The sequence below is a fragment of the Vicugna pacos genome, chromosome 6 (genome assembly GCF_048564905.1).
Source record: "Vicugna pacos chromosome 6, VicPac4, whole genome shotgun sequence".
Lineage (NCBI taxonomy): Eukaryota > Metazoa > Chordata > Mammalia > Artiodactyla > Camelidae > Vicugna > Vicugna pacos.
The window spans coordinates 93,637,552-93,658,915 of NC_132992.1; the positions used below are offsets into that span (position 1 = coordinate 93,637,552).

Here is a 21,364-nt window from a genome sequence, read left to right on the forward strand (position 1 = left end):
GGCCCCCCAGGTCTGAGTGCCTCCAGGGCCTCAGCCCAGCCTCCCGGGGCCCCTGCTCCAGTGAAATGCTTGGAGAGGACTGACACGTGGACAGGTCACACCCACCCATGGGTCCCATGGGGTCATTACAAAACCCTTCCTCCTTCCATCCTCTGTGAGCACATACACCCACCCAGCTAGTCATGGCTTTTAAAGTGTATTTGTTAAATGTTTTCATTTTGACTTTGTTTCTGATAGGGACATATCCACACAGTTCAGAATTAAAAAGGTACAAGAAGGCTGTCTGGCGAAGTGCTTCCTCACTCCCGTCTCCCCTGGGTCCTGCCCCAGAAGCAACCAGGGCTCCTTGCAGGACCCTTGAGTGGGCAAGAAGCAGTATCTGTGGATAGAGACATGGACGTACCCCAGTGGGATGACTACAGGGGACATCCAAGGATAGTGACATCTCCAGCGCTGGCGGAGCGCCTGCTCTTGTTGGAGGGAGTTGGGGGGCGGGGACAGCAGTGTTCTCTGAGCTCTGTGAAAGCAGACGGCAGGGAACCCGAGGCTCTTAGACTGACAGAAGCCCTGAATGCGGGAATCTTAGGGTGCGGGGAAGAGGAGCCCTGCTGTGTCTGGGGCGCCCGCTGTGCAGGCTCTGCTCTGTGGTGCTCAGCTTTCCTTCTTCCTGTGGACTCGGTGCAGGAGTTCAGAATCCTGGAACCTAAGAGGAGTTAGCTGCCTAGAATGGCTTTCAATGGAGTATAAGCTACAAAAATATCAAATCACCATGTTGTCTGCTTGAAACTAATATAGTATGGTAAATCAACTATACTTCAATGAAAGAAAAAAGAATTAGCTCCTAGATTCAGACACCTCTGGGCTGGGATCCCAGCTTTGCACCTTCCTAGCTGTGTGACTTTGGGCAAGTTGCTCCACCTCTCTGGACTCTATCTCCCAGTAAAAATGGGAGCTTTACATGAGCAAATGCAAATCTGCTGGATGAGGGCCTGGCCAGCAGTTTGCACTCCCTCAGAGGAGCAGTTACTGTTATTTACACGCACTCTCTCCTTCAAGCCTTCCCTGGCAACCCTCCGAGCTTGTGTCTGCTCCATTTCCAGGAACGACTGGGAAGCCGCACGGGGTGAAGCAATGTGTCTAAAAACACAGATGGAAGTGGTGGACTGCCCCAGGGCCCAGGTGGTTCCCATGCTGGAGCTCCCACCATCACACCTTCCTTCTTCAAAGTCAAGAGTGCAGAGCTCCCTGAAGTCAGATGAGGAGGAGTTACAACACTCAGGCTTGAGGAAGTGGCAGGCCCCATGGTGGTTTGGGCAGCCTCCCTCCACTCCCAGCCTCGGCCAGCCCTACACAACACTGGGATTCCCACCAAAGCTCCCCCTGTCACTGGGCAGGACTATATGCGGAGCAAGGCTGTTTTCCTGGAAATTAGGCTGTTTAGGAGAAGGGCCTCTGGGCTGCTGGGCTCAGGGCAGCCCAGATCTGAATACAAGCTGAACTTGGACATCTTGCATCGCCACAGAAAGCCATTGTGAATGACCAGGAAAGAGGCCAGGCCACCAGGGCTGGCTCGGAGCTTCCCTGAGGCCCTGGAGGGGCACCTCCTCCAAGGAGCCCTCCTGCACTTGGAAAGCCACTAGGATTGGGGTTCTGTTGCCCAGTGGACCCTGGTTTCTCCTAAGTGGCCCCCTCTCCCTCACAGGAGGTAGGCCAGGCCGCTTGGGGACCAGTGAAAGTCATTTCTCCTCTGGCCTTGTTTTCCCCATCTACCAAACACAGAAAGGAGTGTGTGGTCCGGCTTCCTCCTGGTGGGGAGGGAGGGGTCGTTAACAAGTAAACAGTTACTCGGGGGTCGGGGGACACTGCGTGTTGGTGTAGACCTGGTCTGGTGAGGGCCCTCGTGGGAGGGTATGGCCTGTAAGGGTGGTTCCTGGTCAGCTGCCCTGGCCATCCTGTGGTCCTCAGGGAGGTCAGGAGACTCTGGCTGAGGTCAGGTGCAGCTGCAGATGACCCTGAGCAGTGACTTCCTCTCTTGGGGAAGGCTGGGTGGCAGCAGAGGTCTCAGCCTCAAGGCCCCAACTTTTGCATCCACTTAGCCTTCCAAGTCTTCCAAACTTGGAAGGAAACTTCCAAGTTTCCTCCCCTGTCAACAGAGGATGCGATGATTCTGCCCAGTGCAGATGAGTGGGACATCTCCAGGAAGTAAGCGGTCCCAGGGGCGGTCCCAGGTCAGGTGACGGCCTGAGAAGCAGGACTGGGAAGCCAGGGTTAGGGCAATGGGAAGTGCAAGTCACACGACAGAGGGAAACGGATGGGGCCAGGGGGCAGGGCTAGGCAACAGTCCCCAGGGAGCCCACCCACGGTCTGTACACACCTGACGGCCAGGGCTTCCTGGTGTCCCCAGGCCCAGCGACCACAGCTCCTTGGTTCCTGCCTGATCCCCACTTGGCTTTTGCACCTGCTGAACCCTGTTCCGGAATGTGCTCTCTTCTGCCTGCAACTTCTGCTCTTCCAGGGAGCCCTGGGAGGGGAACAGAATGGGACCATGAATCACACATGGCCCCCTCCATATTATTCTCTGGTGCGGGAACCGAGTCAGCTCCTTCTGCTGCCCCTCGGGGTGAGGGTTAAGACTCGATGAATTGACTGAACAGGGCCATGAAAGAGATTGGGAAAATTTTTTTCTTTTTTTTTGGAAATTTTTTTTCAAAGATTAAAAAGGAATAGAGGGCAGTAAAATCCATTACTGCATCTAAGCTACCCAGTCTAGCAGTCCCTCCTTGTGTCTGACTTAAGTACATCAAGCTGTATTTCAGTTAATCAATATCGGGGGACAAATAATATAGCACAATGCTTAGTGTGGGGCTCCCAGCTCCACCACTGACCCGCACGTGACTGGACCTATCAGTGCCTCAATTTCCTTACCTGTGAAAATGGGATAATTAAGGAGTACCCATTTCATAAGACTGATGAAATCAATTAACGCATGCAACACGGAGAATAGAGCCTGGCACCTGTGGAGTTCAAAAGTTTTGAGTAGCTCTCATGTTCACAGCAGCATTATTCACAGTAGCCAAAAGGTGGCAGCAACCCAAGTGTCATTGACAGATGGAAAAGATAAACAATGTAATATAATTCAAGCTTAAAACGGAAGGACATTCTGACACATGCTACAACATGGATGAACCTTGAGGACATTATGCTGAATTACATAAGCCAGTCACAAAAGGGCAAATACTTGATTCCACCTATATGAGCTACTTGGAGTAGTCAAATTTATAGAGACAGCGAGCGGAATGGTGGGTGCCGGACCCGTGGGGGAAGTGAGAATGGGGAATCAGTGCTTAATGAGTTTCAGGTTTGCAAGGTGAAAAAAGATCTGGAGCTGGATGGTGGTGATGGTCACATAATGCTGCAGAACAATGCGCCCGAACTGTGTACTTAAAATGGTCACAGTGGTGCATCTGGTTATGTGTATTTTACCACAATTAAAAAAAAGAAGTCAGCTGTCATTACCAAGCAGAAGGAAGGGAGGTGGGGGCTGTGTCCTGGGCCTCCCAAGCCCTAGGTTGCGTGCAGGGAGTTGACCACAGCTCCTGGCCAGGTGCTGGTGCACTTGACTTCTAGGCTGGCCTGGGGGGGTCCACTGCCCCTGTCCGGTGGAACCGGCCTGCTGCCCCCGGCCTGAGCCCGGGGAGGTGGGCAACCAGACAGCAGCTGCCCAGGAACACTCCCAACCAGCATCCGACGCTCATTTCCTGCTGAGGGTGGAATTCTTGGCTGGCCTTTGGCTTCTTCTGAAAGTGTCTGATCTCCTGGGGACGGTTGCCTCCTCTGTCAAGAGTGGGTAAGAATAGCTCCTGTCCTGTCTGTCCCGTGGGCTGTTACACCTCTTGGCCCTCTAGGCAGCCCTGTTTTCAGAGGATCTCCCTTGTGTTGGGGGCGTCACGTATGTGACCCTTGACTCCCATGCCGGAACTCAGGAAAAGGGGAAGTGATGGATGCAGCCACACGAGGGGAGGGCAGCTCTTCCCACTCCCTGGCCCTAGCCCAGGGTGAGGCTGCAGAGAGGGAACTCAGGTGGAGTGGCAGCTGGGGACCAGGTTGGCCACCCAGCACCCACCCTGCAAAGCCTTATTCCTGCCCCTGAGGATCAGGGTCTGAGGCTCTGAGGAGACAGTGGGGTCTGCGAGCCTGAAAACAAGACCCCCACCCCATGACCCAGAGTGCTTTGGATTCTCCAGTGATTTCCCAATCTGCTTGGGGTTAGAAGAGGAGGCCTGGCAGGAAGATGCGGGTATTGCACAACAAGGCCACAGCGGCCAGTCACGGAGGCAGTGAGCCAGGACCCTGTGGTCCTCATCCTCATCACCCGTCTGGCTGGATGAACCTTGGCAGGGGGCTGGCTGGGATGACCCTCCCAGTCATGGGGCATGGTAACTTTTGGTTCAGATCTGAAAAATGTCACCCCTGAGGCCATCAGGAGAGAAGGGGTGGAGTCCCCTTTCCCCTCCCCGCAAGCCCCCCCAGGGACAGGATCGATGTCCAAGCCCAAAGCTGGCCCTTGGCCACCATTCCCAAGGAGGAAGAGGAAGTTCTCAGTTTCAAAGGGCACCCCTCTCTCCCCCCTGCCCTGCTGGGGAGGCCATGCCTCCTAGGCCTCAAGATCTGTGCCCAGCCCTGAGGGGGAGGGGGTACCAAACAAAAAGGAGGGAGGAGCAGAGGCTCTATTAAGCAGCAAAAAGGAAGCTGGTGCCCAGTTGGGAAATTCCTGAGCTGCAGGGTCCTTTCCAGAGGGTAGGGATTCCCAGGATGTGAAACAGGGAAGGAGGTACTCTTCACTAGCACCCCCTCCTGCCGGTTGACAGACTGGCCAGACTACCCAGAGAAACAAGTCATGCTCAAGGCCACGCCAAGTGAGGACAAAGCTGGGCTGAGTGAGAACTGAGCCTGAACCGTCAAGACCCCTGCCTTGTGCCTTTAGGAACCTGTCCTGGACCAGCCCTGGTCCCTGAAATGGAAAGTGTTTCAGTGGGAGTCCCACAAGCCTGGGGGTGTGTTCAGACGGCAGTTTACTGCCTGTGTGACCTCGGGCAACTTTTGTGAGCCATTTCCTCATTTTAAGCAAGACTTGATTTGGGAGTGTAAGCAAAGCACCCACCCCTACAGCCCCCTCTCCCTTAGGGAGGCTCCTCCAAGAAGGCCGTAGTGGGAGCGCCCTCCCCAGAGAGGGTGATCCTCCGCCGGCCAAGGGGGTTGGGTGGGACCGTCCCAGGCACTCTGCGGGGGGAAGGGGACTCCCCAGAGTTGGAGCGAGCTGGGGAGCGGAGGGGGACTCCTCTGAGCTGGGGTGGATGGATGCCGGCTGTGTGACGCGGCCGTGGTCCTGAGCGCGGGGGGCCCCTTCCTGCCAGCCAATCAGAAGCCGTCATGGGACAATGGGTCGGCGCCAGACCCATCCCGGGCCAACCTCGGTGCCGGTGCTCGCGCCCCACACACCCGGGCGACGCTCGGCCAGCCCCGCCACCCGGCCCGGGCCGGTGGGAGGTAGCGACCCGGCCCCCCCTCCCCTGCTGGGCAGGCCCCGCACCGCCTTGGGGGCGCGCGCGACGCCGGACGACGGGACACAGGCAGCCCCCGCCACACTCCGCCTTGGCTTCCGCACGCGGGTTTTCCGCGGAGGCAGCGGGCGGGGCGGGCCGGGCCGGCGGGGGCGGAGTCTGCGACTATTTCAGGCAGCGCGGGGCTAGGCCGGGACAGCGGTGGCTCGGCTCGGACACAGTAAGTGACCTGCGCCCGCGGGGCGTCCGTCCCCCACCTCTTCGCGCGGCTGCCTGCCCGCCCCGCCCCGCCCCCGAGGCTCTGACCGGATCACCCGTGGGAGCGGCTGGCGCGACGGAGAGGACCAAGGGGGCGGAACGCTCCGAGGGTCCCAGGTCTCCAGCAGCCCCACTTCTAGGGAAACTGAGGTCCCTGCGCTGAGCTGCTGCGTCAGGGAGCAGAGGGTCCGGATGAGATGCTCCCAGCTCAGGGCTCTTCCTGAAACGCCAGGAGGGAGGGGCTGTGGGGGAGGGCGCAGGGGTCTCCCTTCTGTAGCAGGAAGGCCCAGGCTCAAAGTGGAGGAGGGGGAGGCTTGCTTTTTGCTGGAGCCCAAGTCACTTCACCTGCCTGTGCCTGGGTGTCCTCATCTGGGGGACAGGTGTGCCTCCCTATCCTGCCCAGCAAAGAGGAACCAGGCTCAGAGGCCAGAGAGGCTTGTGTGGACCTCAGCCCCAACCTGGGAAGGAGGGTGAGGGTGTGCGTGCCTGAGGAGAAGCTGGGGGAGCTGGGAGGACCAGACGGTTGCCACTGTCAGGCCACAGGCTGTGGCCACACTGTGTGACTCCCAGCACACCCCTTCCTGTCTTGGCGTGCTCAGACATGAGCCTGGGCTTAAAGGAGTGCCTCTCTTGCCCTCTTCTGTGGTACCTGGGCGTCGGGGTTAGCCTGACAGACACTGGGACACAGGGCACACTCCCTTACTGAGGCCTGGCTAGGTGCCAGCATGTGGCTTGTGGGTTTTCTTGTATCCTTTCAGCAGGACTCCACCCCATTTCACAGATGGGAGACTGAGGCCTACGAAGGAAGGGTGGTATCTGGTCCACACCCTATGGGTGGTACAGCTGAGCCCACACTTGTTTCTCTTTCTACTGCAGCAGCTGCCTCAGTCCCAAAGCCTGGGACGGGGCCAGGGGGACTGCTGTGGGACCTTGAAGGGGAGGAGGATTTTGTGCCACAGATTGGAGCAGGCAGCGATGCCATGCAGCGACCTGCAGGAGCCAGGTCTGGAGGTCGGGTAGAGCCTAGCACATGTGGGGACAGAGGAGATGGGGGCCATGACGGCAGAGGTGAGGCAGGTGGGCAGCACAGCTGGTCAGGATAGCCCCCTCCCTTGCCCCAGCAGGAAGGCAGGGGGGGCCCAGGTGGGGCAGAGCAGCCCCAGCCAGCTGGTCAGACCAGCTCCTGTGGGTGCCTGGCATGAGAATGGAATGGATTGGGAGGGACGCTGGGGCAAGGGGTCAGTGGGGTAGAAATGCCCAGTGGCCTTGCACCTGGGGACCTTGGCTTTGGGGCTGCCAAGAGTACCTCCTGCTTGGTCCTGGAGTGGAACTCAGCCCAAATGGCACCGGGGAGGCAACTGAGGTCCAGCAGTGTAGGACTCTACCCAGGGCACCTGGCGAAGTGGGAGTGGGAGAAACCCAGGCTTCCTGGCTTCTAAGTGGCTCTTCTCAAGGCCAGGGGTTTGGGATGAGCCCTTGGGTAAATGGGAGAAGGTAGCTGGGCTGGTGGAAGGCAGCAGGGGATGTGGAAAGTCTGAAAGGCCTAATGTCCCCCCATCCCACCTCCCACCACCTCAGTTTCTCTTTCTGGATGAAAGATCATCCCATCTGCCTTGCAGGGCTGTTGCAGGAGTGAATCGAAGTCATTGTGCTGTATGAGTCATGACTTGGTGTATTTACTCTTAGATGAGGGGACAAGCAGTGTGGTTAATGGGCCACCCCAGTAACCAGGGAGGCCCAGCCCTGTCTGCCCCCCGTTCCTAGCCCTGCCCCCTTCCTTGGGATCAGCCAGGTTCCCCTCCACTGGTCCTGGCCTTGCTCCGACAATGGTCAAGGTGCTGGGGAAGGTGCTGCTGGGCCCGAGGGGGTCCTGCCTCTCTGAATGTTGCTTGCGAGGCAGTAGGGGTCACGAGGCAGGGGGACCTGAAGCCAGGTGATCTGAGTTCCAAGCCCAAGCTGTTGACCACAGGGACATTTTTAAGTCTTGCTGAGCCAGTTTCGTGAGATGAGGGAAACAACACCCATCCTGGAAGGGAGTACGGAAGGGATGGGATGGGCACTCAGGAAGGGCATAGAAGCGGAAGCTCTTGTGGTGATGATGTCACCCCATTTGGGAGCCGGCAGGGTGCAGTGGGAGCCAGGAAGCCTGGGTTCCTAGTCTGGGCTGCCGGGTGACCTCAGACAGCCCTGTGCCTCATTGGGCCCCTTGTCCCTGCTGACGTGGGAAACACATCCTGATGTTTGAGGGGGCACTATGGTTTCTGTAGCCTGAGTGCCAAGGCTGGGATGGGAGTCAGGCTCTGCCCACCCATGGTCCCAGCAGGAGCGGCCATTTATCTGCTCATAGTGTTCCTCTGGGACCCCAAAGCTAGAAGAGTCGAGAGACGAACCAGGCATGGTGGAAGATGGGGCTGGGGCTGGATGCCTGCCTCGGCCAGGCCTCTGATGCTCTTTGACTATTCTGGACCTCTGTTCTGGCTCTGTTCAGTGGGGCAGCAGCTCGGGGTCTGCCTCCTCCCCCAGGGTCTCGTGGGGTCCAGGGTGGTACTTATCCCCCGCAGTGCTTTTCCTTGCCAGAGGGTGGGCTGACGGGGAAGGATTTGCCAGAAAGAAGTGAAGGCACCCTCTGTCTGGGATGCTTGGCACCCCCAGCTTCTTTCCTGCCTCAGGCGATTCTGGGAGGGGCTGGGGGTACTGAGAGGAGCTGTGGGTGCAGAGCAACCAGTGTCCAGGGAGGGAACTGAGTTGTTGGTGCCCACTTGGGCCAGAAGGAGGCCAGAGGTCTGGCAGTTATACGGGTGGAAACAGATCAGCCTGGCTGGATGCTTGGGCTGGGGAGCCAGGAGCCAGGCCTGTTCACCATGTCTACTGACCCCTTCATTCCCTCGCCTTGCCAACCTGCAGGCGTGAGCCGAGGTGATGCTGAAGATGATGACCTTCTTCCAAGGTCTTCCAGGCCAGCAGCCTATGCCAGGGGCTCTTGACTTCCCCGGGGGCCCCCAGAAGTTGCCCTCCACATCAGAGGCAGAGTCAGAAGCCTCTATGTCAGAGGCCTCCTCCGAGGACCTGGTGCCACCCCTGGAGGCTGAGGTAGCCCCGGATCGGGACGAGGACGAGGCTGTGAAGAAGAAGGAGAAGAAGAAGTCAAAAGGCCTGGCCAACGTGTTTAGTGTCTTCACCAAAGGGAGGAAGAAGAAGGGTCAGCCCAGCTCTGCAGACACAGAGGGCGAGTCCGAGCCCCAGGCGCGGCTGGCTGGCCGGCTGCCCACAGGTAGGCCGGGGCCCCAGGTCAGAGTTGCTAGGGGCTGGGCAGGACAGAGGTCCATCGGAGTGGATGCCCCACTCACCCAGCACGCACAGAGGGCAGGAAAGGTGGGCGTGCACCTGCACCCCCTGATCTTGGGGGCTGGGAGTGGGCCCCGGGAGGTCAGTCCTGCCTGGGACACCCCTCTTCTCCTTGGGCGCCTCACTTCTACCTTTTGGGGGTCTCCGCCTCCTCTCCTGTGGGCCCGCGGGAGGTGACCTGTCCCCGCCGTGGGTTTCGGAGCCCCGCTGACGGCGCGTTCTGGCCGCAGTGGAGGAGCTCAAGGCGGACCTGGAGCACGGACGGCTGGAGGCGGCGGGGCCGCTGCTGGCGCTGGAGCGGGAGCTGCGGGCGGCGGCGGCGGCGGGCGGCGCGAGCGAGGAGGAGCTGGTGCGGCGCCAGAGCAAGGTGGAGGCGCTGTACGCGCTGCTGCGCGACCAGGTGCTCGGCCTGCTGCGCCGGCCGCTGGAGGCGGCGCCCGAGAGGCTGCGCCAGGCGCTGGCGGTGCTGGCGGCGCAGGAGCGCGAGGACCGGGCGGCGGCGCCCGGGCCCTCGGGGCTGGCGGCCACGCGTCCCCGGAGCTGGCTGCAGCTGTGGCGGCGGGGCGTGGCGCAGGCGGCCGAGGAGCGGCTGGGCCGCCCGCCGCCCGCGGGCGCCGAGGGCCGCACGGAGGCCGAGCGCCTCTTCCTGCACATGGGCCGCACCATGAAGGAGGACCTGGAGGCGGTGGCGGCGCGGCTGAAGCCGCTGTTCCCCGCCGAATTCGGCGTCGTGGCGGCCTACGCCGAGAGCTACCACAAGCACTTCGCGGCCCAGCTGGCGGCCGTGGCGCAGTTCGAGCTGTGCGAGCGCGACACCTACATGCTGCTGGTCTGGGTGCAGAACCTCTACCCCAAGTGAGCGGCGCTGGGCGCAGGGGGGCGCGGCGGGGGCCCCGGGGGCAGGGAGGCCCGATCTGCAGGGGCCGTCACCGCGGGCAGGGAGCCCCTGGTGAGAGAGCGCGCAGGGCGCGTGACAGGGCTTGGACTCGGAGGGGCAGGGCCCGGGCCCGGGCTGCTTAGCGCTTGGAATCCCTAGTCTCCTGGGCCTAAGCCACATTTCTCGGCTGGGGAAACGGAGGCGCAGAGAATCGCAGGGGCTTCATCATTCATTCATGAGTTCCCAGTCTGGGAAGAACGTGAAGCAGTGAAGATTCAGAGCAGGATGGTAGGTGGCAGAGGAGGCCAGAGACTGTGGGAGCCCTGAGCAGGGGCCCTAACCTGCCTGGGTCAGTCGAGGAAGCCAGCCCCAAGGAGGAGGCACAAAATTCTGCCTGCCACAGGAGCCAATGTCCCTGCCTTGGGGCAGCTCACTAATAGAATAAGGGAATCCAGCAGGGAAGGAGAGAGGACAGAATGGAAGGGGAGGGGGGGAGGATGCTGTTCCCAGCAAAGGGAGCCATCTTCCAGGGCCTAAGGCTGAGCCGTGGGGCATTCTGGGAATCAGAGTTTGGGTTATCCAACAGGCTGTGGGGGCAGGGGTGAGGTAGGGCCATTGGGCCTGTTGGAAAGACTCCCGTTGTGCAAGGTTACCCAGTGAGCCCACGGCAGAGCTGGGCGCTGGCCACCGAGGCCTGGAGCTCTTCAGTTTGGGAGGCTGACTTGGCCAACGGAGGATACCTGGTACCAGCTGGGTACAGCCTCAGGCGTCCCCTGATTTACCTAGACTCTGTGGACCCCTGAGCTTGTCGGTAATTCGCACAAGCTGGGTGGGGAGGGACTGACACTGCAGTGTGTAAATGCCAGGGCGTGGGAGGCCTGGGGTTCCTCTACGGGCCGGCCCCAGCCCCAGGTGTGAAGCCTGAAGGAAGCCTGGTGGTATAGACAGTGTGAGCGATGCCTGAGGATCCTGAGGACACATCTGGGTGGTCAGTGAGCTCGGTGGGTGCTGCTGGCTCAGCCTCCATTAGGGGGCTGGAGGAAGGGCCCAGTGGGGGTGGTGGGTAAGGAGTCAGCAGGGTGAGAGCAATTGGCCCAGGGCAGGGGCTGCGGGAGAGCCAGGGCAGCACTGAGCCAGTTCCTTCTTGCTTTTCCTGACTCACCAGGAAATGCCAGGGACTTCTGCCTCTCCCCTTCAGCCTTCCTGTCCCAGTGACCTCGGGGGCTTTTAGCCTGAGGCCAGTGGGGTCAATGCAGCAGAAAAGTGAAGCTATCTGGGCCTGGAGCCCTGGGAGGGGGAGTCCGAGGTGGCTCTGAGGCCCATGTGGCTGGAAGTGCGGGAGCAAAGGGGCACAGTGTGTCTAGGTTGGGAGAGGGGCAGAGGGGCCATTCTTGAGCCTCCAGGCAGACAGAGGCCCCTGAGCAAGTGTCTGGATGGGCCAGTCCCCAGGGGGCTCTGGGACCCAGCAAAGGTACCACAAGGACGCTTAGATATACCTCCGTGGAGTCGGGTGGGGTTGTGGAGGGGGCAGCCCTTCCTGCGTGGACTGGCCCATCTCTGGGGCAGCAGAGCCACCCTGGGGTCAGGGTGCAGGGCTGGTGGATACCCATGGCCAGCAGGGCTGGAGTGCAGAGGGGGCTGGGTGTGGAAGGGGGCAGAGAGCCAGCTGCTGAAAGGAGTTGCATTTATCCATGTGAGAGGGGAGGCCTTCCAGCAGGGAGATCAGATCTGAAAGGTGATTCTGCCTGCAGGGTGGAGGAGAGACTGTTGGAGGTGAGGGCGAAGCAGGGAGGCCAGGGAGGAGGGTCCAAGGGAGAGAATGATGATGGCTGGGCAGTGGGGCTGGGGGAGCTCGAGGCTGATCAGTTTCAGGGGGGAGACTATTTTGGAGCAGGAGTGATGGGTGAGAGAGTAGAAGGAGGCATGGTGAGCACAAGGTTTTGGCCTGAACCAGACTGAGCCGATGAAGGACCCATGATCAGAGGGGGGGAAGCAGGGATGGGATCGGGAGAGGGGTGGAGGGAAGGCTTGCTAGACTCAGGCTGAGGAGGCGGCTCTTGCTTGAGGGATGGTGCTGAGGCTTCCTCATGCAGCCCCTCTCTGCCCACAGCGATGTCATCAACAGCCCCAAGCTGGCAGGGGAGCTGCAGGGAGTCAGGCTTGGGAGCCTCCTCCCCCCTAAGCAGATCCGGCTGCTGGAGGCCACGTTCCTGTCCAGTGAGGTGGTGAGTTCAGCGCCAGCACCAGGGCCAGGGCCAAGGAGGGGCGGGAATGAAGTGGAGGGGAGGCTAGGGCAGATGGGACATGGGCAGGGAGCCTGACGGACTTGCTCGTGGGCTTCGTGCTCCACTGACTGGCCCGCCTTCCCCTAGACCAGTGTGAAGGAGCTGATGGCCCGTGCCCTGGAGCTGGAGTCACAGCGCTGGGCCCAGGATGTGGCCCCCCAGAGGTTGGACGGCCACTGCCACAGTGAACTGGCCATCGACATCATCCAGGTAGCACAGCCGGCTCCTCGTGTGCGCACACAGCCTGGCCTGAGCTCGCAGTGCGCCATGCAGAGCCCACTTCCTGAGTGCATGCACCTGCCGCCTCTGAGCACTGCCCTCCTTGTCCTGGCATGTCCCCCCTCACCTGCCCATGCCCCAGCCCTGGACCACATGGGCTCCTGCTCAGTTCACCTCTTACCCTTGCAGATCATCTCCCAGGGCCAGGCCAAGGCCGAGAGCATCACCCTTGAACTGGGCACGCAGATAAAGCATATGCTGCTAGTGGAGCTGGCTGCGGTCCTGAGGAGGTGGGTGAGGTACATGTGCGTGCACAGGAGGGGGTCCCTGCAGCCACCTCCCTCAGAGCCACCACCCCTCCCTGGTAACCCAGGTGGGCATCCAAGCTAGATCTGGGACCCCTCCCTGCTCCGAGGGTGTCTGTCATTCAGAGCAGGAGTCCTTGTCCCACTGTGTAGGGGGGAAAACCAACTGGGCACTGAGAGCCTCAAGTGATCTGACCCTCCCCACTCAGCAAAGCTCCCTGCAGAGCGGCCTTCAGCTGACAAGAAAGTGCCCCCTGAGGGACCGAGATCTTGGCCTCCCCTTCAGGTGACGCCCCTGGTCTCTACCCTCACAAGTCTCTTGGCTGCCTCTCTCCCCACCTCTGAGGACCCCTCCCTCCACTCACTGCCTCTTCCAGTCGTCCAGCTATAGACAGGGCCTTTGGGGGGAGTAGAGGCAGCCGGGCTGGGCTGGCACCCTCTTCAGGAGCTCTGCAGGGGCCCTGGCCCCACTGGCTTAGCATGTAAAGCCAGTGACAGGGTGCTTAGGGGCTGGTGGCCCCTCCCTGTGCGGCCCGGCGCCAACTAACTGGAAAAGTGCCCTGTCAACCTGGAGAGGCTGTCGGGCCAGGGGAGGCTGCCACTGTCCCAGTGTTTGTGCTGGTCCTGCATGTGCCCTTTCCTGTTTCAACAGCTACCAGCGTGCCTTTGAGGACTTTCTGGAGTGCTGCAGACAGCTGAGAAATTACAGGGCCAATGTCATGGCCAACATCAACAACTGCCTATCCTTCCGGTGAGGGCGCTGGGAGGGGCTTGTGGGAGCGGTAATCACTGGGGCTGCCTGCCTGGTGGAGAGAGAGGGTGACTGAGAGGTGGAAGGGAGGCGCCCGGGAGCAGGGAGGGAAGCCAAAGGAGCAGCTTAAGTAGAGATGGACGGTGAATTAAAAGTGGCAGGGCGATAGATAAGGAAATGACCAGAAGCAGCAGCAGCAGCAAACATTTATCTAACACTGGTGGGTCAAGTACTTGTGCAAGTGATTTGTTTTATTTTTATGACAACCCTATCAAGTAGGTACAGTGATTATGTCCATTAAGCAGATGAGCAGACTGAAGTTTGGAGAGCAATTTGCCCTCAGTTAGAAGAGAATGTGGTGTTAGGTATGGCTGGGGGTGAGAAGGCTGGGGGCCCTTCCTAGGGAGCACGGATGGGATGACTTGAACTTGTTCCCACAGGGAATGGGGAGCCATTGAGGGTCCTAGGGTGAAAGAGATGGCTAGGAAGACTCACTCGGGCTAGCTGGCTTTCTGGGCCTGGGCGACGCCCCTACCTGTGTGTCCTTTCAGGACGTACATGGAGCAGAAGTGGCAGACTCCGCAGGACCTGCTGAGACCCCTGCTGAGCCCCCTGAATGAACTCCAGAGCCGTGGCTTTGATGCCTTGCTCCAGAACCTGTTTGCAGACCTGAAGGTAGCTGGAACCTCCTGCCCTGTGCTCACGTGGCATCCAGTGCTGGAGGGATGGGGAGAGGACCTCAGGGCGCTCCGGTGTACTGTGTAGGGGGTGGACGGGGAGAGGGCCTGGGGGCTCTCTGGTGTGCTGTGTGTGGAGGGGTGGACAGGGAGAGGGCCTGGGGGCGCTCCGGTGTGCTGTGTTAGGGGGTGGCATAAGCAAAGACCTGGTATGTGGAAGGCATGGAGCAGGGCCAGGTCTAGGGAGGCTGGAGCCACCTGAGGAGCTCAGAAGGCCGTCCAGGGCTGTAGGGCACAGACCAGAAGCTTCAGTGCCCCTCCCCCATTTAGATTCAGCATAGTCCTCCAGTTTACACATACTTTTCCACCAGCTCCCCCAGACCCTCCTGCCCACGCCCTGTCCCCATGCCTAAGTCCCAGCTGTGATGCTTAGAGCCTTGGGCAGCTGCCACCACATCTGCTGTGGGCCAGGAAATCTACAGAAACCCTTCAGTGCCTTTAGCAGTGGGTGAAGCAGGGGTCCCTGGAAAGGAAGAGGAGTGACTCCCTGCCTGCCCTCCATGGGAGCCTTCCGTGTCCCCAGTGCCCAGTGGCCGTGGGTGGCCAGACAGTGACCCTGGATGACTTGGCAGGGTTCTCAGAGGCTGAGCCAAACACAAGGCTTTGTTTATGCAGGAATTTATTTATTTAAGGAGGGAGGCAGCGGAAAAGGCCTCAGGGCAGGCAAGTGGCTGTCCTGGCTCCAGAGCTGCAGCGAGTCAGCCTTGGAGAAGGGCATGTGGACCTGCCTCCACTTCCTGCCTGTGAGCAGGGACTTGAGTCCCCTGGGCTCCCTGAGTCCTTGACAGCCCCGCGCCCCTGTCCGGGGCTACGTGCGTCCATGTGTGTCTCTGTGCATGCCAGTGGCTGCCGGCCCTTCCTCTGCAGGCGCAACTCAATATCCTGCCTCTCTTTTCACAGCCGCTGTTCAAGAGGTTCACACAGACCCGCTGGGCGGCCCCCGTGCAGACCCTGGAGGAAATCATCTCTGTCGTGGGCGAAAGGCTGCCTGAGTTCTCAGAACTGCACGACTGTTTCCGGAAGGTGAGGGAGTGCTGGGCTGGTGGCAGAGGGCGGCGGGTGTCTGCACACCCATGCCAACGTGTGTGTGTGTGCACACAGCCAGGAAAGCATGCACTCATCCCTTTGCTCTGGCTCCCGCCCCTCCTGGACTCCTGGCTCCGAGGCTTCCGGGGGTGGGGGGTGAGCTCCCTATCTGGTTGGCTCATGTGGCCCCGCCTGCCTGCCCAGGAGCTCATGGAGGCTGTGCACCTGCACCTGGTGAAGGAGTACATCATCCGCCTCAGCAAGCGGCGCCTGGTCCTCAAGACGGCGGAGCAGCAGCAGCAGCTGGCGGGGCACATCCTGGCCAACGCCCAGCTCATCCAGCACTTCTGCACTCAGAACGTAAGCTCCTGCCCGCCCCTCCCAGCTCCCACTGGGACGGCGACCCTCCTCCTCCAGGCCTCTGCAGAGGCCAGGACAGTCCCTCAGGGCCTCTCCAAACCCAGTCAGATCTGACCTGAACCTCTCTGGGTCCCTGCCCGGTGGCCTTCAAGGAGGGGACAGACTCCCTCCAACCAGGCCACCCTGTGCCTGCAGGGCTCCCCGGCAGCCTGGCTGCATCACGCCCTCCCCACGCTCGCTGAGATCATTCGCCTGCAAGACCCCAGTGCCATCAAGATCGAGGTGGCCACGTATGCCACCTGGTACCCTGACTTCAGGTGAGAACAGAGTCACCAGAGGACCTGGGCAGGCGGCATGGCCCTGCCATACCCCACTGTGGTCGGAGCCGGGTGGGCCCGGGATCAGCCCCTCCAGGATAGGGAGAGCTCAGATACTGCCCACCTGATGCAGTCCCTGTGACTGGACTGTGTGCCTGCCACCCTGCTCTGGGCTTTACTGTGGCTGCTCACTCGATTTTCACTACAACCCGACGAGGCTGACACTTCCCACCCCATCTTAGGGACAAGGCCTGGAGAGCTTAAGGAATGTGTCCAAGGAAGCACAGCCCGGCAGTGGTAGAGCTGATGACAAAGCCGGGCAGTCTCAGCCTTTATGATACTGCCCCTCAGAGGGAAGCCTGGGGTCAGAGCGACCGGGGGCCTGCTGGAGGTCGTGGCAAGTCAGCAGTGACGCTGGGGTCCACCATGCAGCCTTGGGGTCCTCAGGGGCTTGACTTGTGCCCTGAGTCCTGGGGCCCCTGTTTCAGAGTGGAGGCTTAACCCCGGCTGCCTGAGGATCTGGAAAACCAGGGAAATTTTCTCTCTGGGTTGAATCTCTGGTATGGTTGGGAAAGTTTGAACAGGCCTTGAGCTGGATTATCTCAGTTCAGCCCAGTGCAGCCACTGACTGGTCCACTCCGCCCGCCCGCCCACCCACCCATCCACTTACTTACACAGCCATCCATCCACCCGCTCATAGAGGCACCTATCCACCCATCTACTCATCCACCTAGCTATCTGTCCATTTGCTCACACACCCATCTATCCATCTGTCCACCCATCCACCTATCCATCTATCCATCTACCCATCCATCCATCTACCCATCCATCCACCCATCCACCTATCCATTTATCCATCTATCCATCTACCCATCCATCCACCTATCCATCCATCTACCCATCCATCCATCCACCCATCCACCTATCCATTTATCCATCCACCCATCCACCTATCCATTTATCCATCTATCCATCTACCCATCCATCCACCTATCCATCCATCTACCCATCCATCCATCCATCCACCTATCCATTTATCCATCCACCCATCCATCCTTGCATCCACCCACCTATCCATCCACACATCCACTTATCCACCCACCCATCCACCCACCCACCAACAGTTATTGAGTGGTCTCCTACTAGGTGCCGGGCTCTGTTTTAGGCACCAGGATGCAATGAAGTACCAGACAGACCAGGTCTTCATCTTCCCTCATGTTGCTTACAGTCTGTTGAGCGCTGGCCCTGACGAGTAGTCGGGCAAAGGAGTACAGCTGCAAGTTTTAAAGACTCTACCCAAGGTTGTGCACGACAGGAAGTGCTGACTTTAGGGATGGGAGGCCTCTTGGGGGAGGTGACATTTTAGCTGAGACCTAAAGGGTGAGAAGGAGGGTCCTCTCAAGGGCATGGGGAAGAGCATTCCAGGAGGAACAGCCAGTGCAAAGGCCTGAGGTGGACCAGAGCGTGGCACACTCTAGGGACGCACAGTGGGCCAAGGAGGGTGGGGCCTCCTTGTGGGCAGGGGGTTGGCTGCAGGACCCTGTGGCTCCAGCTAGGAGTCTGGGGACCTGGGAAGAGGTGGGAGCAGGGGTGTTGGTGAGCAGGCTGGACTGAGGGGACACTCTTCTGCCAGCAAAGGCCACCTGAGCGCCATCTTGGCCATCAAGGGGAACCTGTCCAACAGCGAAGTCAAGGGCATCCGGAGCATCCTGGACATCGACACGGGGGCACAAGCGCCCTCCAAGTCCTTGTTTTCACTTATAAAGGTTGGGTAGCCTTTTCTGTGGCCTGACCTGCTTGTGAGCGCCTGGAGAGCATCAGATGCCATCCCGTTTGGGGACCGTTCAGACCGGCATCAGCCTTCTGCTGCTGCTTCTGCCCAGCCCTGGCCAAGGCACAGGCCCCTGGGCAGCTGGAAGGACACATGCCCTGGTTAGTTCACCCCTCCTGTGGGGAGCCAAGGAGGCCACACCCGAGAAACTCTCTGTAGAGGGGAGTTGATCTGACTCGCACTGAAGGGAGGCGCTCGGAGGAAGAGTGGCCGAGGTCAGAGATCCTGGGTCACCAGCTGTCTGCGGGGTCCTTCCACTGTCTGCCTCAGAACTGGCTTTCTCAAGCACCCCAACTGGAGCCTTCCCAGCTCCTGGGGCAGCGCCTGAGCCTCACCCCTCCTGCCTCCTTTGGTCCAGGGCTGCACTGAGCCAGGCTCAGCAAGTGTTTGGAATCGAAGGCAGAACTGGACGAGAAAAAGGAAAAGATGGGCTCTTATCTGGGGCCTGGAAAGGAGCCTGAGGGGTCGGGTCACGCAACCAGCCGGAGGCAGAGCCAGCGTCAGAGCCCCCTCCAGATGGCCCCCCCACCCCCTGCAGCTCAGACCGCGACCCCTCTCTGATTCCCCACGGGCTTCCCCTGAGGATGGGCCCAGGAGGGCAAGGACCTCCTGAGATTGCTTGGGTTCTGCCCTCCCCAACACGGGGACAGGCCCAGGGGTCCCCCGGAAGGCGTGCTGAGGTCTGGGCGGGGCGAGCTTGACCTCTCACCCCTTGGCCTCCGTATTAGTTTCCTATTAACCACTTGAACAAATCTCCACAAACTTAGTAGCTTAAAACCAGAACTTCTCTTTCAGTTCTAAGAAGGTCAGAAGTCTGACATGGCTCTAGTGGTTAAAGCCAAGGTGTTGGCAGGGCTGGTTCCTTCTGGAAGCTCTAGCAGGGAATTTCCTTGGAGGCCGCCTTCCAGTATTTCCTGGCCCGTGTCCCTCTTCCATCTTCAAAGCCAGCCACACCATGGCTGTTTGAATCCTTTTCACAGCACTCCTCCTCTCCTCCCTCTTCTACTTCTAAGGACCCTTGTGAGTCCTTTTGCCACCCAGACAACCCAGGACCCTCCCCTGATGTTAAGGTCAGCTGATTAGCAACCTTAATTCTGCCTGACACCTTAACTCCTCTTCACCGTGGAAACTTACATAGTCACAGGCCCAGGGATTAGGACGTGGGCATCTTTGGGGTGGCGACATTACTTTGCCCACCCCAGCCTCCATCCGTCGCCTGCTCTATGGGGTGGGGTGCCTTGTCCTACCCCAGGAAAAGCTGGGTTCAATTACCCGCCTTGGCCTCTGCTTACCCCAAAGGCCCTCTTGGCAAGAGGGGCAGTTCAGACGTAGGCTTGTCATGAGGGGGCTTGCAGCCCGCTCTCTTGGGTTTGTCCTCCTCTTTCTAGGTACCGTGGCCAGAAACTGGGCCCATGTAAATGATGCACAAAGGCCTTTGTACATTCGTAGGAGTTAGCGTGTTTGGTGTTAGTTTTCGGTAGCACTGCTTTTGTGTGTGTGTGCTCGGAACGAGACCTGAGTATTTATAGCTTGATATAAAGCTGGTTTCACAAGTGGCTGGGGAGTGATTTATTTGGGGAGCAGGGCCGCGCCATCAGCGACTTTCTCAGCCTCTGGGGGTGTGGCAGGCCTGTCCTCCCAGGCGCAGTGCCAAATCCCCCGTGAGCCCCCCCCCAGCGCATCCTGCCCTCTTCTCACCTGTGAGTGTTGGAAGGGGCTGCCTGTGGGGCAGGGCATCACCTCACCCTGCTTTCATCACCTGTAATGTGGTCATGAACCTGTCTGGCCTCCCCAGCATCCTGAGGATGAGGGAGAGGGGCCTCTAGACCGTCATTTCAACTCCATGCAAGGGGCCAGTGGGAACTTACTCTCTTATTTCTGGAATTGACCTGGAAAGCTCCAGCTCACCATCAACCCTAGCCTGGCCCAGGATTTGGGGAAGTCCCTGGGAGGGAAAGGGGAACCTCTGAGAATCCATTCCCCAGAGCTGAGGGAGGGGCCCCGAGGGAGCCAAGGGCGGGTGGAGTCTGGGTCCTACAGGAAAGGCCTGGAGGACAGAGGCCCTGGCAGCTCTCAGAGGTGTGGAGGGGGGAGGGAAGCCCTGTCTGATGAGCTCCACCTGTGGGGCCCTTTGGGGTGGGATGGACCCCGCCAAACAGTGGGGAGCAAAGAGGGAAAGGGAGGGGGACCAGCACCAGGAGACCTTCACCAGGGATGCCTGGCAGTTGGGCTTCCGGTGGTCTGGAGTCCTGAGTGGGTGGGAGCCCTGGGGTTTCCGGCTAGTTCCTCCCGCTGAGCAAGAGGGGGAGGGAGGACGCGTGGGGAGGCCAGAAGGGAGCTGAGCACCAGCTGGAAGTTTTAAATCAATATGAGCAGACATTAAAGGACTGAAGAGGGTGGATTTAGGCCTGAAAATGCCAGAGCCAAGCCCCCAGCCACCCCCGCACCCCCCCCCCGCATGCCTGCACTCCTCCCCCAGATCTCCAGCCCACCTGGTCCTCCTACCCCGCCCTCCGGAGGGGCCGCCCCAGCTGGGCAGGCAAAGGGCTGTGAGACTGGGATGCGGGTGGTGCCTCGCAGTCCCTGCTGTTCCTGCAGGAAGAGGAGAGAAGTGTGAGGTCCCACCAGGGTCACCAGCTCAGCCGCCTGGACCAAGGGGTCTGCGCCAGTAACTTTCCACGGCCGCAGGAAACTCCCTTGAAGGGAAGGGTTCTCTCCAGGGTGGAGGAGTGAGTCATCGGTGGAGGAGAGAAAGGGGAGAGCCTGGACAGGGGCCCCAGCATCCAGCCCCTCTTCAGGCTCCTGTGAACTGGAGGGGAGGCCACAGTTAGTGGTGGGACAAGAAAGGCTGGGACCCTCAAGCCCTCCCCCACCCCTGCTGAGGGGAGCAGTGGGGAGAGCTGGCCAGGGCCTCCCTGAAGGGCTGACATTCCTGGAAGGCTCAGAAGGAACAGGGAGCCAGTAAATACACAGTCCAGGTCCAAGTGCAGAGGTGGGGGTGATGGGGGTGGGGGGGTGATAGGGGTGGTGATGGATTGGGGTGAGGCTCTCTGTGGCCTGGGGGACTGCTCACTGAGGTGGGGATGGTTGGGCCCCCAGGCTCAGGGAGGCCACTTGGGAGAGGCAGAGGGGGAGAGGGAGCTGCCTGGGCTGAAGCAGGAAGGGGAACCGGGAAGCATTCATATTTTAGGGGAAGAAAGAGCTCAAGGAGCGGGGTGGCTGAGAGTGTGGAGTGGAGGGGGAATCCCCTGCCAAGGGGCAGGCGGGGTGCGGGGGCCTCAGCTGCGGCTGGGAGTTGGAGCTCACGCCAGGGCAGAGGCCAAGCACTGAAGGGTTTTGAAGAGGCCATTTGCTGTGATGTGTGATTTGGAAAGACCTCACTGCCTGCTGCAGGGCGAGTGACGGGGGCAGCGGGGAGGCCAGCAGACCCCTTAAGGGGTGCTGGGTTGCAGGGTGGTGGTGGGGAGAGATGGTTTGGTCTGCGATGGCTGT

The 21,364-nt window shown here is 60.1% G+C and overlaps 1 protein-coding gene and 1 long non-coding RNA gene across 5 annotated transcripts; one reads left to right on the plus strand and one right to left on the minus strand.

Moving 5' to 3' along the window:
* Positions 1 to 180: 180 nt before the first annotated feature.
* On the minus strand, positions 181 to 5,359 carry LOC140697017 (uncharacterized). The gene is made up of 4 exons (XR_012073844.1): positions 5,162 to 5,359; positions 3,517 to 3,834; positions 2,375 to 2,521; positions 181 to 703 (listed from the first exon to the last, which is right to left on the minus strand). It is a non-coding gene; the product is annotated as an uncharacterized lncRNA (long non-coding RNA).
* Positions 5,360 to 5,641: 282 nt separating this feature from the next.
* On the plus strand, positions 5,642 to 17,821 carry TNFAIP2 (TNF alpha induced protein 2). Of its 4 annotated transcripts, none has more exons than XM_072963786.1 (13): positions 5,672 to 5,781; positions 6,696 to 6,896; positions 8,724 to 9,090; positions 9,395 to 10,019; positions 12,152 to 12,266; positions 12,414 to 12,536; positions 12,735 to 12,835; positions 13,503 to 13,601; positions 14,153 to 14,276; positions 15,239 to 15,361; positions 15,569 to 15,724; positions 15,920 to 16,041; positions 17,675 to 17,821. In XM_072963786.1, exons 3-13 carry the CDS (start codon positions 8,739 to 8,741, stop codon positions 17,814 to 17,816), a joined length of 2,082 nt encoding a protein of 693 aa, XP_072819887.1. In that variant the 5' UTR covers positions 5,672 to 5,781; positions 6,696 to 6,896; positions 8,724 to 8,738; the 3' UTR covers positions 17,817 to 17,821. The 4 variants fall into 4 exon arrangements, with proteins under 4 accessions (XP_072819888.1, XP_072819887.1, XP_072819886.1 ...); XM_072963785.1 differs by having other exon boundaries at positions 6,696 to 6,830; XM_072963784.1 differs by having other exon boundaries at positions 6,696 to 6,822.
* Positions 17,822 to 21,364: the final 3,543 nt, after the last annotated feature.